Here is a 15783-nt window from a genome sequence, read left to right on the forward strand (position 1 = left end):
CTGGATGGGGCTTGGAGCAGCCTGGGACAGTGGGAGGTGTCCCTGCCATGGCAGGGGTGGAATAGATGAGTTTTGAGGTTCTGCCATCCCAAACCATCCCATTCCATCCCATCCCTCCCAACCCAAACCATCCCATTCCATCCCATTCTTCCCATTCCAAACCATCCCATTCCATCCCATCCCATCCCTCCCATCCCAAACCATCCCATTCCATCCCATCCCTCCCATCCCATCCCTCCCATCCCAAACCATCCCATTCTGTGATTTGGGCTGGTCCTTTCCGTGCCAGGCCCCTCCTCACCCCGTCTCAGCTGGCTCCAGTCCCAGGGCAGTGGGAGCCACTGGGGGAACTGGGGCTGCCCTGCTGGTGGCACCGGTGCCACTCCTTCCTGCAGAGCAAATGCCAGCATAGATCACTTGGCACTCTCTCCCTGAGAGATGGGTTTATTTTTTATGTCCCCGAGCAGGGTTTGTGAGAGCACATCTCTATTTCTGTCATGAGCAGCACAAGTGCAGAGTCAGGGCTGGGTGCTCACTCAGTACTCACCAGGCTGCTCATTGTGATGTCTCCACACTTTCCCCTCCTCCCTCACTCCCAAGCAATTAACAGGAAATCCAGCTGCTGCCTGAATGGACACATTTCCAGCAATCTTCCTTAGTTCTTTATTTACTGTGAAATGAGCGGGGCACAAACTGCAACGTCAGTTCCTCTCCTGAGGCTGGGTCTGCTCCTCCTCCCACCCCAGCCTCTCCCTGCCCTCTCCCCATCCCAAGCCCTGAGCTGGGATGGAAAGCAGGGTGGGGAACACCTGATTGCTGCCCTGAATCCCTGGAGGGAGCAGCTTCCAGGGAATTGGTGTCACCAAAGCTCAGTGCTCAGTGCTGGGTGTCCCTCCTGACCCTGATTTGTGCTGAGAGCTCAAACTTCACTTCTGCACCCTGCAGAGCAGGGCCTGGTGGAAATGCAGGAATTGCCAGGCATTTCCTGCCAGGCAAAAGGAAAATTCAGTGTGCTGCTGTGAAAGAGGAAGGTTTGTAGCAGTGGGGAGGCAGCCAGGACCTGTCTGAGCCCGGGGAGCAGAGATGGATGGAGAACATGAAGGGAACCCCTGCCCAGCCTGTGCCTTCCTCCCCCAGCAGAGCCCTGGGAATGCTGCAGGGATAAATCAGTGCTGGGAGCACACAGCAACCCTGCCCTGCCCAGAGGGGAGCTCTGGGGTCCCTCTGGCATCTCCCTCTGCTGCTCTGCACAGGTCTGCGGGCACCCGGGGCACCTTGCCCTGCTCCCAAAACAAAGGGAGAAAAGATGAAAAGGTTTAAGGCAGCCCTGGATGAGGGAAGGGCTCAGGGGGCTCTCCAGGAATTCAGCCTGACCTCGGTCCCCTCCTGAGCAGGAGGAGGAGGAGGAAGAGAAGGAGAAGGAAAAGGAGAAGGAGGAGGAGGAGGAAAAGGAGAAAAAAGAAGACAGGAGAGGAGGAGGAGGAAGAAGAAGGAGAAGGAGGAGGAAGAAGATGGGCAGGAGGAAGAGAAGAAGGAGGAGGAGGAGCAGAAAGAAGAGAAGGAGAAGGAAGAGGAGGAGGAAAGGGAGAAGAAGGAAGAAGAAGAGGAGAAGGAGGAGGAGGAGGAGGAAAAGGAGAAGGAGGAGGAAAAGGAGGAAAAGGAAGAAGAGGAGCAGGAGGAAAAGGAGAGGGAGGAAGAGAAGGAAAAGGAAAAGGGGGAGGAGGAAAAGGAGAAGGAGGAAGAGGAAGAAGAGGAGCAGAAGGAGGAGAAGAATAAGGAGGAGGAGGAAAGGGAGAAGAAGGAAAAGGAAAAGGAGGAAGAAGAGGAGCAGAAGAGCTGCAGCAGACAGTGCAGAAATGAGGCAGGTGTGGGGAGGTCAGTCCAACTGATGCCATCACATCTGGGATTTCCATGGTCAGGGGTGAGATGGATGTGGGGCAAGGTCTGCAATCCCACTGGGCACAGATGGAGACACTCCTGAATTCTCCATCCCAGGGAGGATCTCACCCACAGCAGGCTGTGCAGGGACCTTGAGGAGCCCTCAGTTGTGCCAAATCCCACAAAAATGCTTTTGTGCATCCTCTGGGATGTTGGGAAAGGTCTCAGGGAGGTCAGGGGTGCAGGCAGGTTTGTTACAGAGCGTCCAACCCTGATAAATCCACATTTAACCTTACAGCCACGGTGCCCTTGGCTGGCCCTCCCCAGCCTCTGCTGTAAACCTGGTGCTCAGCAGCCTTTTAAACTTATTATTTATCCTTTATCACTGTTATTTTAGGTTCTATTGTGTCTGGAGGAGCTTCCAGAGGCAGCTGAGGATGGTGGGGTTTGTTCAAGGCAGGCAGCACCTCCTCTTGGGATAAAAATCAATAAATTGATACCAGCACTCCAAAATCCAAGCTCAATAATTATTATTATTAATTATGTTAATTAATGTCATTAATTCCTAAGGGATTTACAGTGAGGGTCTGGCCACAGTGGGCTGGGTCTCTTGTGCTGGTAGAAATTATATTTAATTGGAGTGAAGGAAATAGAATTAATTAATAGAATTAATGCAGTGGGAGAATCAGCTCTCTAGTTAAGGTGGGTGTTTATTCCTCAAAGGAATAATTTCTTTAAAGGGCAAGTTAGGACCCACTAAAAAGTGCAGCACTGCTGGAGTCAGGGGATTTCAGGGTAAAACAAACTCAGAGCAGAAAGGTGTGTGGTGATAAATGTGTATGGGAGGATCTTAAAGGATTGGGGAGAGCAAGAATGAAAAATAGAAATTAAAAAAAATCCAAAATGACAAATTATTCATAGTGAGTGACTGTGAGCCAAGGCTGCCAGACCATTCTGGGGACTGAGAGCCCCCCTGATTTCATTTCCAGCCCTGGGAAAAGCATCCAGGTAAAAGAAATGCCTCTCAAACAGCTTTTACTTGAGAGAAAAATCTGTTTTTATTTCAATAGCAGTGACATTCCTTTTGTCACATCCAGGCTCTTTTGTTCCCTTCAATGCTGCAGCTTTGGGTGGAAGGAGTCTGGCAGCCACACCTGGAACTCGTTTCCCAAAAATAACATTTACTTTTGGCCAATTTAATACTTTGCAACTTCTCAGGAAGAGTTTTTCATTTGCTTTCTGAGGGACTGTGTAAATATGAATAAAAGTCAGCTGTTTCACGAGCAGGGAAGAAAATAAAAGAGAAAAAATAAAAAGCTCCTTTGGCAAACACCCACATGGAAGTTTTTAAAAGCAGCCTCAAACTGCATCTGTAGGCTGCAGCTCCTCCTCCACCCCTGTGTGTCCCTGTGCTCCAGGGAGGGAGAGCAAACAGCAATTCACCATTTTAAAGGCAATTTTGGGGTTTTGGTTATGATTTGCAGTGGTGCTGTGCTGTCCCAGGCATCCCTGTGCTGCCAGCCTGGAACAAGGGGGGAATGCCAGAGGTGAGGTGGCAATTCCCTTCTGCAGCTCTTTCATGGAAAACTCACCAAGTTTGGGTTTTCTGGCACAGTTTGGAGTCCCTGCAGTTGTTTGGGGCTGGGCATAATTCATAATCAGGGTTTGGCACAAGCACTGAGACCAGGACAGAAAGGAGCTTCAGCTGCTGAAAGTAAAGGAATTTTGCTGAAAAATGCCCCAAGGCACCTTGAATTAAGAGCATTTCCAACCTTCCTGAACAGCAGAAGCTCTTGCCCTGCCCCAAATGAATCCCCAAAGGAAAACCCTTTATATCATATTTTTCACAGAGATTTCAGGCCTTTCTTAAGCTGCTTTACCTGGCTGTGACCAACCCTTTTTCTTGTTTAAAACCACAGAATTTCAAACTAAAGACCTTCATGGATGCTGCCTGTGCCCTTTGCAGTCTCCCAGACCATCCCATCCATAAATCCCTGCGGTCTGAGCATGCTGCAAAACCTCCAAAGTAATTTAGCACAGGAGGAACCCACCCTGAGTCCAGGTGAGCTCAAGAATAAGGAAAATCTGACTCCTGAGAACGGAGCAGATGGCTCAGTGCTGACCTTCATACTGGGGATGTTCAGATGTAGATGAATTTTAGATTAAGAGCTACGAATCACAAGCTCTGACCGCATTCAGAGTTATTTGACACAGAAAGCAGAGCTGGTGCCCGTCTGGGGCAGCAGTTCCCTCACCCTGGTGCTGGTGTGAGGAGGAGAAAGGCTGGAAGGATTTTAGGAGAGGAAATGTTGGTTCTGAGGAGGTTTGGTGAGCTGTGAGCAGAGAGGGAGCACGGCGCGGATCAGAGTTGGGTGGTGAGAAAGGATTCACCCTCCCTCCTGCCTTCAGCTGCTCATTGACATCTCTCACTGTGTTTTTTGGTGTTCTGAGAGAGCCAGGCCGTCCCAGCGATGTCTCAGGGCTGAGTCTGAGCGCAGCTGAAGGCCGGGTGTGGATGGCAGAGCTGACAGTAATTGCTGAAGGTGAGAGCAGCGAGCTGGCAGAGCTCACAACGCCCCTGTCACGGGCAATAACGCACAGGTTTCACAGCTGCTCCCTCTGCCTCACACAAACACGGCCTGGCAGGGGCAGGGAGCTGCTGCAGAGGGAACAAAGTCACCCTAGAGGAGTTTACTGCTGTCAATATTTGATCCAGGAGGGCACAAGTGCCCGGCCGTGCCCTTTCCCGGGGAGCAGCCCTTGGACTCTGCCGCCCGCCGGGGCTATTTTGGTGCTCAAGGATGAAATTGAAGCTCTGCCATTGACAGAGCAATGTGATGTGAGGCTGGGGAGGCTCAGAGGGCACGGCTGGGGGCTCTCAGGCCAGGCTGGCACCCATTTGAGATGCTGTTTGCACACGAGGTGTGGCTCTGTCACCCCAGTGCCACCCGCGACTGGGGAACCCCTAAACTCAGCCAGGTTTGGGTGGGCAAGCCAGAGCATTCCTTAAAGAGCTTTTGAAATATAGAGACGTTTCTTCTGTGCTCTGCATTTCAAGCTGGACTCCATTTCATTTCTGGGGATGTGTCATGTCTCTGTTAATTTCAGTATTTAAGCAAAGTGCTCCATTTTGCCCTGCTGGAATGAGGCTGGATTAAACCTGCCCAGCAATCTGTCTCTGCTGACAGCTGAGGGCCTCCTTATCAGCTCTGTCCTCCCTGGGGACAGAGGAGACAGCAGAGACAGGGAAGGCAAGAGGTGCTGTGGGACAGGGCAGAAATGGAGGGAAATAAACCCATTTTTATCTGGGAGAGAACAAGGTGAATCACTTTGATATTTCCTGTTCCTCAAGCGCTGTCATGGGCAGGATATTCTCTTACAGCACTTGGAGGGTTTTGGACTTCTCTGCAGTGATGAGCAAGAAATTGTCTTTGGATTGAGGTGACTCTCACTTCAGAAATAGCAATTTAGTGTGGGCTGGGGAGATTGGGTCCAGTTAACCTCTGCTAACAACTTCTTTTTCTCTGATAAAGATGGGGCTTTGAGGAAAATCACCACCCCAAGAGTGAAATGTGTGGGGAATCGAGCAACAGCTCTTTTTTATTCAATCCCAGCTTCAATTTAGCAGCTGCTCACCACAGAAAGTGAGGAGCCTCTTGAAATCATGGGTTTAATGGTAAATGCAGTCTCTCTTTATGTCAGAGTGGCTCTGCTGGCCTCAATCAGGAATCCCACACTGGATGGGACTTAAATGCACACCCAAGAACTCCTGTGTGAGCTGTGGGGGACAGCAAATTCCAGGGGAAGGCTAAAGAGTTCCTAAACATCTTCTGCTCTGTGTTACCCCACAAGAACCGTGTGTCTGCCAGAAAACTGCACTAGAATCAGCCATCAGAAAGCTGCAACACATTATTATAAAGAGGATTTTTTATCTTACACTTACCAAGAGAAGAACAAAGTCACTCAGCGATAAGTCCAGTTCTTCACTGAGAGCATGAGACATGCAGAAACTGAATTTATTTTAATTTTAGTGTTTTTAGTTTTTTATTATTTATTATTTAGTTTTGGGGTTTTTTAATTTATTTTAGTATTTTTAGGTTTTTATTATTTATTATTTAGTTTTGGGGTTTTTTTTTGTTATTTTAGTATTTTTAGTCTCGTTTTAGTTTCATTTATTTTTACCTCCCCCTTCCTGCTCTGTGGTGCAGCAGAAAGTGTCACAAATGGGTAATTTTGTTCACTCAGTTATGTCCAAAGGTATCGGCAGAGGGGTTTTGGTAGGATGTGGTAAAAGTGTGAATTAAAGAGGTTCAATGGCAAGGCTGACTCTGCTCCTTACTACAGGGAGGAGAAATACAAAGGAACAGAGAGTTAAAATTGATCTAGAATGATTTAGAAATGATTTCCACAATGACCAGAGACCGAAAAGGGTCAGGGAGATCCCCCCAGTGAGTTGTGAGACTCAGAGGAGCCCCTTGAACTCCTGGTGGAGTTTGGGTGCAGCTGGGTCCAGTCTGAGCCTCCCGTGCACAGTTTGTGTCTGATGGAGTTGGCTGCATGGATTTAATCAGAATTAATTCAGGAACTGAGGGTCTGTGGTGAATACAGGGTGCCAGCCTTGCCTAAGGAGGAATCTCTCAGTCTCAGGTAAGGCACCTTGTTGTATTTAAGGAAAAAAGTGTTTGGCTGGAAGTCAAACTGCACTCAATGGGAAAGGTGTGTGTGAGAGATCCTCACTTGCTTTGTTCCTCGGTTAATGAGTCTTGGAAAAGCTGCCAGCTGCTCTTCATGTGCTCCTTGTGCTCCGTGTCCCTGCTGCCCTGTGAGGCTTTCCTGGAGCAATCCCTGCCTCTGCAGCCTGTCCCTGCCCATTCCATGTTGGGTTCAGGTTTTCCTGGAGCAATCCCTGCCTCTGCAGCCTGTCCCTGCCCATTCCATGTTGGGTTCAGGTTTTCCTGGAGCAATTCCTGCCTCTGCAGCCTGTCCCTGTGCATTCCATGTTGGGTTCAGGTTTTCCTGGAGCAATTCCTGCCTCTGGAGCCTGTCCCTGTGCATTCCATGTTGGGTTCATGTTTTCCTGGAGCAATCCCTGCCTCTGCAGCCTGTCCCTGCCCATTCCATGTTGGGTTCAGGTTTTCCTGGAGCAATTCCTGCCTCTGCAGCCTGTCCCTGCCCATTGCTGCTTTGGTTTAGGTCTCAACCCCATCCCTGCCAGAGCAGGAGGGCCAGTGTGGGTCTGTCTGCAGGGAAATAGCTTTTGCAGAGTGCTCAGCCCACCTGGCACTGTGGTGTGTCACAGATATATTTTATGAAAAATCCTTTTGCCAGAATCTTTTCTCCTGAGAAGCTTCAGCTTCTCCCTGTTTTGCTGCTTTGGAATGTGATTTGGAGAATTGTTTGCCCAGCACGTGAAACTGTTTTTACTTGATGACCAATGACAGCCCCACCTGTGTCGAGGCTGTGAGCAGCCACGAGATTTTATTACCATTCCTTTCCTTTCCTTTGCAAGCCTTCTGATGTCTCCTTCCTCTTTCCTTTGGTGTAGTTTTAACATATAATTTTCTCTTAATATAATATATATAATAAAATAATAAATAAGCCTTCTGAGACACGGAGTCTCAGAAGACTTATTTAGTATTTGCTAGCCTTCTGATGTTACCTTTCTCTTTTCTTTTAGTGTAGTTTCAATGCATCATTTTCTTTTAATATAATATATATAATAAAATAACAACTCAGCCTTCTGAGACGTGGAGATTCTCATGTCTCCCTGCTCCCGGGACCCTGTGAGCAGCACCCCAGGCTGGAGCATCTCCCCAGCCCAGCGCTGCAGGAGATGGGGGTGGCAGCTCTGCGTGACTCAGCTCTGCTGTCAGCACCGAGCAGTGGCGGGAGGAGCTGGTGGGCTCGGGGATGCAGAATGGCAGTGTGTCAGTGAGCTGCTGCTGCCAGGGACGTGCTGTGGCCATTGCTGCCATCTGGGGGGACACTGCCCCCTCCCCTGGGCAGGGCAGGTGAGTCTGTGGGGTCCTGTGGTCGCCTGTGGGCCACCAGCCAACTCCCATGGCTGTGACAGGTGAAATCTTTGTTAACGCCTTAAATCCAGGGATCGATCCATCCATTTATCCATGGATGGAATTTATCCTTTTATCCATTTTATCCATTTGCTGCGTTTTCCCATCTCCCTGAGGAGAGGAGGAAGAGGAGAAGGGGCAGAGCCAGGCCAAGGGGACAGTGATGTGTGGGGGCGTTCACAGGGGTCCCAGGATGAGGGAAGAGATGAGGATCTGACTCCATGTTTCAGAAGGCTTATTTATTATTTTATGATATATATTAGATTAAAAGAAAAAGATATATTATTATTTTATTATATATATTATATTAAAAGAAAACGATACTAAAAGAATAGAAGAAAGGATTTCATCAGAAGGCTTGAAAGGAAAGGAATGGAATGATAACAAAAGCTCTTGACTCTCAGAGAGTCTGAGACAGCTGGCTGTGATTGGCCATTAATTAAAAACAACCACATGATACCAATAAAAGATGCACCTGTTGCATTCCACAGCAGCAGATAATTATTATTTTTCTTTTCCTCTGAGGCTTCTCAGGAGAAAAAATCCTAGCAAAAGGATTTTTCATAAAATATGTCTGTGACAGTGGTGTGCCAGGTGAGCTGAATTCCCCAGTGCCACCAGTGCATCGTTTCCATGCTGGCTCCTGGATTGCCATTGGTTTTTTGGGGACTTTTGTATGTTTGTGAAGATTTTTCCCCTCATTTTAGAAATTGTTTTTTGGGGGCTGGTTTGGTTTGTTTTTATTTCTTTTTTTTTTTTACTCATATATAGAAAGTTTCAGTTATTGTAGAAGACTCCATGATAGCAAGATGGTACAGATATTGTGTAACATAAGTGCACACTAAAATTACATTTTTCCAGAAGAACAAAGGAAGAAAGATGCCCTCTAACTGGAATTTTTGCATACAAAATCACTGAAAAGTTTTTAATCTGTTTTGCAGGAGAAATCAGAATTAATTTTATGCTGATATATAAAGAGTGATACCATACCAGGTATTTTGTCCTAGGGAAGAGCTCCAGAGCAGGAGCACAGGAGAGTGGATTTTGGGGTTTTTCGTCCAAATTCAGGTTGGAGGTCAGGCCTTGGGGACACAGAGGTGCCCCTCCAGACCTCTCATCCTTTTCTCTGCAAAACACAGCAGCAGTTTTGGAATCAGCAGATTGCCCCAAGAACCACCAGCTGAAGCTTTAAGCTGCAAACAGGGGCCAGCCAAACTCTCCCTTTTTTTGGACAAAAATATCCTTTTGGCTCCAGCCATTTCCCTTGCAAAGTGCTGTCTAATACACACAGTAATCCTGAATTACTCCTGTTTCAAGCGCCAGCCAGGTCTGCAGAGCGGGGGGGCTCATCTGCATTGCAAAGCTGCCATCGGTGTCTGGGAAGGCTGAGGCACTTTTATTCTGATTTCCCTTTGAAGCCAAGTAACCACAGTGGCATTATCTGCATCTGGGCTGGCACTGACAGGCTGTGGTGGTGCCTTTATCCCTGGCTCCCTGGAGACAGCACAAGGGGTAATCAACAGCCTCGAGTGCTCCAAAACTGAGCCTATTTTTTCCACTGGATTAGCAGCAGCAAATGCACAAGCACATTATTAAGATGGTGCATTCATTTCTTTGGAGTCAGGATGGAATTTTGATAGAGTTAAAAACCCCATTAATATTTACATCACTTAGTGGTGCTGGGAGTAAGTACATTTATTTTAACTCAAGCTGCAAAGCATTTGGTTCTTTGTAATTACAGCACTGCTATTAAGTATTCATAAGGCTGCACAATAGAGTGTCACAGGAAACCTGGTTTAATTTAGTGGTAAGTCAATGTTTCAGGTCTGTGTAAAAACAGAAACTAATTTACCAAGCCCTCTTGCTTGTGTTTTCCCACCTGGGCTTTGCAAACTTTCCTCAGCTTGGCTCTGTTCAAGCTCCTTTTTGTTCCTTTGGAAGTTGGGAATTTGCTGGGGGAGTCTTGCAGGTGTGCAGGTGGTTTGGGATGGGCACAGGTAGGATGGGAAGAGCTGGAAAGGTGCCTGATGGAAAAGGAGCTGGAAGTGCTGGTGCAAAGCAGCTGAACATGGGCTGGAGGGTGCCAGGGGGCCAAAACACCGAGGGCACCTGGATCCTGCAGTGGGTGTCTCCAGTGGGGGAAATCTGCATTTATGGGAGATGCTGGAGCTAATCCCTGTGCTTCTCCCCTGCAGGATGAGGTCTCTCCTATGGACATTGAACTCCCAGCTGCCTGAGCCTGCTGCCTGTGATGGAAGAGCTGGATGTGAATGTGAGGTATGCATCAAAATGCACCCGCAGGGCTGCCGGGGAGCATTTCCTCCCTGCCTGCAGATAAATCTCTCTGCTCATGCAGCAGGGCCTGGTTTGGGGTTTCCTGGAGCTCCTCTGAGCTCGTGACATCACCCTGGTGTTTGAGAAGTGTCAAACGAGGCCCAGACAAGTCAAGGATTTCTTTTCAGTAGGAAATGTTATGAATTTTGAAAAGGTTGCGGTGTGATGTTGGAGAGACGTTCCTGGAAATTTTTGGCAGTTCAGTTTGGAGCTTGCATTCATCACAGCTCGAGGGAGGTGGCAGACCTCAATTTCTCTAATTCCAGACTAGAAAAATAAATGACCCACGAGTATTCCCTATTTATATTTTATTGGATTTTTTAGCTTCACGTGGCTCAGAGATTGTTATTGGGTACATTTATTACAGGCAGTAGGTTAATGAGATCCTGTCAAGGGGTTTGAAATGAAAACCTCAGTTTGGTCACAGCAATCCAGAGAGGCCAAGCTCTGCCTGGCTTGGGCTCTGACCAGTGTAAATCACAATTGTGCCATGTTTGGGACTATGGAAACCTCCCCAGACTTTGGTGAGGCTCCATCATCCCCCTGCAGAGCATTCCCAGGTGCCAGGAATGAAGCAGAGCCTCTGTTGGTCTGACAGCCCCTCCATATGTCATGGCAGCTAAATCTCATTCTCTTGTATTTTTGGAGTACAGGTGACCCTTATCTACACCAGTTCTGCATGGCAGTTTTGCCCTGCATTTTTCCGCCTTTTTGTCCTGCCCTTTTCCCTCTGATCCTTCTCCTCCTTTCACTTCCACCCACCTTTTTTTTCCCACTCCTTTTTTCCCAACTTTTTTTTCTGCCATTTTCCCCCCACATGAGTTTTCCCACCTGATTTTTCCTTCCTTTTCTCCCCACGTTTTTTCTTTAGCCTGCTTTTTTCTCTGCCTTTTTTCCCCTCCTTTTCCCTCCACCTTTTTCCCTGCCTTTTTTCCCCTCCCCCTCGTCCCCCCTCACCTTTCTTCCCTTTTATTTCCTCTTTACCCACTACAACAATTTAGGAAATGGCATTTAACTGAGAATCTGAGCTTTGCTCCAAGCTGGCACCTGATTTTCCTGGGCTGGCTGAAGTTTCCCTTTGAAAATCTCCTTAATGCTGATAGGGGAAGATGTGTGCTAATGGCTTCGCAAACAATTCCAGGGGTGTTAGTTAATTAATTAATGGCTGTGAAATGGCTCTCGACGTCTCCAGCAGCCTCAAGGGCAAGGCTGTTACAGACCCAGACAAGTTTGACTCCTGAATTTTCGGGTCATAGATAAAGGCTGGGCACAAACCTGTGGGGAAAGGAAGAGGGCTACAGGCAGCCAGGAAATTTGAGATTCCCCAGCGGAATATCTCCTTTTATTCTAATCAAATTGCAGACTCCTCTGTCTCCTTTATGGATGCTGGCTTTTCCCACACATGGGAAATATGGAAATATTGATTTTGTTCCAGGCAGATTTTGGGATATTGTCCTGAATGCTTCAGTAAAGAGTTCTTGTTTCCTCAGGTTGTTACAGTCTGGATAAACAGATGAAAAAAAAAAAAAAAAAACCCAGCACCTTTAATGCTGGTAAACAGCTTTTACAAAGCCCCTTTAATTCCAGCTGCTGGTGAAGGCAGACTCCCTTTGCAAAAACAAGGTATTGTTTCAGTTTGCCACAGCAGTAATTGCCTTTTATTTTTAAGCTGAGCCCCCAAACCCGCTGAATTTTAGATTGATGTTAATTGCTCCCAAACTTGGCTTTATCAGCTTTACTTTTCTCACTTTGCTGCTGAAGGTGTTTTTGTGGCTCGAAAAGTGCAGAGCCCTCCAGCAGCTCTGTGTGCAGCTCATTAATCTTATCTTGACTTTGAGGAATGAGCAGCAAGGCGAGGGAACCAGGAATCACATCGCTTTGGGTTGGTTGTGTTTGTTTGGAAGCAAAGGCAAAATCCCAATTTTTAACCCAAAACCCTGGTACAGAGGCACAGGATGCTGACAGCTGGCCTCCATCCACACCCCTGGCAGAGAATTGTGTGTTTGGGGAGTCCCAAATCCTGGAGTTTGCTGTGCTGGCTCCTTCTTTCCATGGGGCTGGGATGGGTTTGGCTCCTGGTGCTGGGCACGGGCAGGAGGAGGCAGGGAGGGTCCTCAATCTCCTCTCCCCATCCAAGAAACAGGAGCAAAAGCCATGGAGGGAGAGAGAGGGACCCAAAGCCCCATCCCTGGAGCTCCAGGATGTCCTGGAGGAGCTGGGGGTGCCCTCAGTGCCAGCCCCTCCTGAGAGTGGGCTCACTGATTGCAACCAAACAGGCACCAAAATGGCCCAAAGAGGAGGAAGTGGAAGGAGCTGAGGGAAGAGTTTGAGTGCTCTGAGTGCCCTGGCAGGGGGGATTCATGGAAAGCAAACAGCTGAGGTCGCAATGAAGTGTTTATTCCTGTGTACACAAGGTCTTTGCAAAACCTCTCCGGCTCCTACACTTGGAGCCATTAAATCATTGTTTATCTCGAGTCCTTTGATCACACTTGTGTTTAGGTGAGAAATAGCAAGCTATAAAATGTCATTTAACAGGCCACACTCAGCCTGGAGCTCTCTTCCTCCTTCCCTTTCCAAGGGAAGATCAGCTCTAATCCTTCTGTGGTATCAGCAGTGCCCAGCCAGAGGGGAATTTGCTCTTGAATTTCTGCAGAGCTAAATGAACTGATGGGGAGGGTTTTCTGCCAATTCCTGTCTCCTCCACCTGATTCCCTGGGCTGGGGAAGGGTCTGGAGCACCAGGAGGGGCTGAGGGAGCTGGGAAGGGGCTGGAGAATTCCTGAGGGAGCTGGGAAGGGGCTCAGCCTGGAGCAAAGGAGGCTCAGGGGGAACTTTGTGTCTCTGCACAGCTCCTGACAGGAGGGGACAGGGACAGGAGCAGAGGGAACGGCCTCAGGCTGGGCTCAGGGTGGGCACAGCAGGAATTTCCCCATGGAAAGGGGGCTCAGGGCAGGCTCAGGGTGGGCACAGCAGGAATTTCCCCATGGAAAGGGGGCTCAGGCACTGGCACTGCCCAGGGAGGGTTGGATCCCCATCCCTGGAGGTGGCACTGGGTGCTCTGGGCTGGGGACAAGGTGGGGACAGGACACAGCTGGGACTCAGTGCTCTGGGAGGGCTTTCCCACCTCAGTGATTCCATGAAATGCTGTAAGCAGCCAGCTGGAAGAGGCTGTGGGGTTTGCCAGGTTTATCCTCTGTGTGCCTGGAGGTGCTGAGGTGGGTGGGCACAGCAGGGACACTTTGGGAGGGATGCACACAAACACCTGGGGCACCCCTGAACCTGCAGCCACAGAGCATCCCCACCTGCCAACAGCACCAGGGCAAGGCAGGAGGGCACAGGCAGCAAGGAATGATAAAAATTCACTTTTGCATTTTGTGCTACCAGCCAAACATTTCCAGTAGCCAAAAAGAACTACTGGAAAAGTAGGGTATTTTGGCTACTGGAAATGCTTGGCATTAGTGGGGAAAAGTTCTCTTTCCTAAATTGGGAAAATTGGGGGAAAAGTTCTCTTTTGGGGGGAAGTTCTCTTTCCTAAATGCTCCCTCCAGCCCAGGCCCTGCTCCACAGGGGAGTCACAGCCTGGGTGTTTTTCATATTGTTCAACTCTTTTCTCAGTTTCTAGGGAAACACTTTAAAGCACTATATTTATGGGAACATCTTTCCAAACACCTCCGCCAACACTTAATTAATGGAGTTTTTGAGCCTGGCTCCAGCTCCAGCAAATTAACAGTGTGCTCTGATGGCAGCTGTGCAAGGGAGACACCCAGGCTCTGGAAATAGAGCAGGGGTGCAGAGGGGCAGCTCCTGTTGGTGTTTGTGCCCAGCCCCACGGGCACCTCAGGCCTCTGGGGGGCTTCATCTGCTTTTATCAGAGCAGTCTGTGCACGTGGAAATTCCCTGCACTCAGAGCTGGCCCACAAAAATGAACTTTTTGATGTCTTGCATCACATTTTGATGTTTTGCATCACATTTTGATGTCTTGCATCACAGTCAGAACATGCACTCAGCTGAGCGTGGAGAAGAAGGTTTAACTAAAAACCAAGGAATCGAAGTGTTCTGTCGTGAGCCAAGGGCATTCCAGGTCCTTGCTTAGAGAGGACACCTGTCTGGAGCCTCCACAAAGTGAGGCCATAAAAATGAGCTGGTGAACACCAGGGGCTGGGAGGCTTCTGGCTGCCAGCACTGGAATTATCTTTAACAAACGTTGGTTTTTATAGTAAAGCTCAAAATGAGCTGGGAACTGTTTTTGTGTGGCCTGGAGTCACACAGGGGGTCAGGGAGGTTCTCAAATAAAATGTATTTTAGAAATCAATGTTTTATCCTGTCTGTGCCAAGTCTTCCATTAGCAGAGGTAACTGCAAGGAACTTTTTTGTTCCTCTGGGGGTTTGAAACTGGGAAGCTCTCCAGGAAATATCAGAAGTTAGACAGCCAATAGCTGTGTTTGTCTTTGCTGTCCAAGGTGTAAACAGGCAGTGGGAAAAGGGCACAGCCTGGATATTTTAATGCCCAGCCTCGTGCCAGGACCCTTCCAAGGGTTTTGACTAAATGCCTCTCATCTGACAATATTTTCCTGACTGCAGATATTGTTTGAAAAAGCAGAGCAGGACCTCCCTGGTTTCTGATTTGAACATCTTGCAAGCCCTGGGCTTTGGGCAAAGATGGGAACAAAGGTTTGAGAAAGAGAAGTCAGAATGAGAATTACTGAGAAGTGTCAGAGGGGGGTTTGATCAAGTGGTGACAAATCTCTGGGCATAGGGCAGGGCTTATTTTGGGGGAATTTTGACAGGAAAAGGTGTAATAAGATAGGACATTAAATGCTCTGAGCCCAGGAGCAGCAGCACAACTCCTGAAGAGCTGTGGGCTCTGTGCACACCAGTTCTGCACCTGGGCATTGCAGGAGGCAATAATTCTCAAATTCTCAATTCTGTGAGAAATCTGGGCACTCAGAGTATGTTTGGTGTGAGCCCAAACCTTTATTTACCTGCTCTGTATCATGGATCTGCACCCAGTCCCTCCCTGTTCCCAAACTCCTGAGGGAAAGCTTGAGTGGTGCATGTGTGTAATGGGGATGTCTCTGTGAGGTAAAATCATTCTGTACATAGCCAAATGACAAACATTCTTGTGCAGAAATGCACCCTGGGCTCTACCTTCAGCACTGGGACAATGTGGAAGGGAAATGAACGAGAATTATTGGGAATATTGGAAATGAGGAGCTTCAGTCCATCAGCTCTCCTGAGCACAGCTTTGTGTTGTTTGTTGAACAACAAACTTTGTGTGTGACAGGAGAGAGGCAAAGCCACCTAGAAAAGAGGGGATAATCACATTATGGTTATGGAATATGCACCAAAATCAGGATTGCCTTTCTGCTTCTTTCATCCCCCTCTGTTCCTCATGGAGCTGCTGTTGGCTTGGCAGAGGCCATGGGCTCACTTTGGAGCAGCAATTCTAATTAGGGACTGATCAGGGCATTTCTGATTAAACTTGTGTTTGATCTTTGGTT

General features: G+C 48.3%; 1 protein-coding gene across 4 annotated transcripts in view; it reads left to right on the forward strand.

Annotated features, from left to right (window-relative positions):
• The window catches only part of HTR4 (5-hydroxytryptamine receptor 4), a 62701-nt gene that overhangs the window by 8229 nt on the left and 38689 nt on the right, over window positions 1-15783 (forward strand). For 3 of the 4 annotated variants that reach the window (XR_010029502.1, XM_063169079.1, XM_063169082.1), the window contains exon 2: window positions 10145-10226. Coding sequence is in view for 3 of the 4 variants with exons in the window: in XM_063169079.1 (XP_063025149.1) it covers window positions 10201-10226 (26 nt within the window). In the remaining variant the exon portion in view is untranslated. Of the gene's footprint in view, window positions 1-3863; window positions 3941-10144; window positions 10227-15783 lie in introns of those variants that run through there. The other variant, XM_063169081.1, reaches the window with a different exon arrangement.

Source organism: Melospiza melodia, chromosome 14 (assembly GCF_035770615.1).
Source record: "Melospiza melodia melodia isolate bMelMel2 chromosome 14, bMelMel2.pri, whole genome shotgun sequence".
Classification (NCBI taxonomy): Eukaryota; Metazoa; Chordata; class Aves; order Passeriformes; family Passerellidae; genus Melospiza; species Melospiza melodia.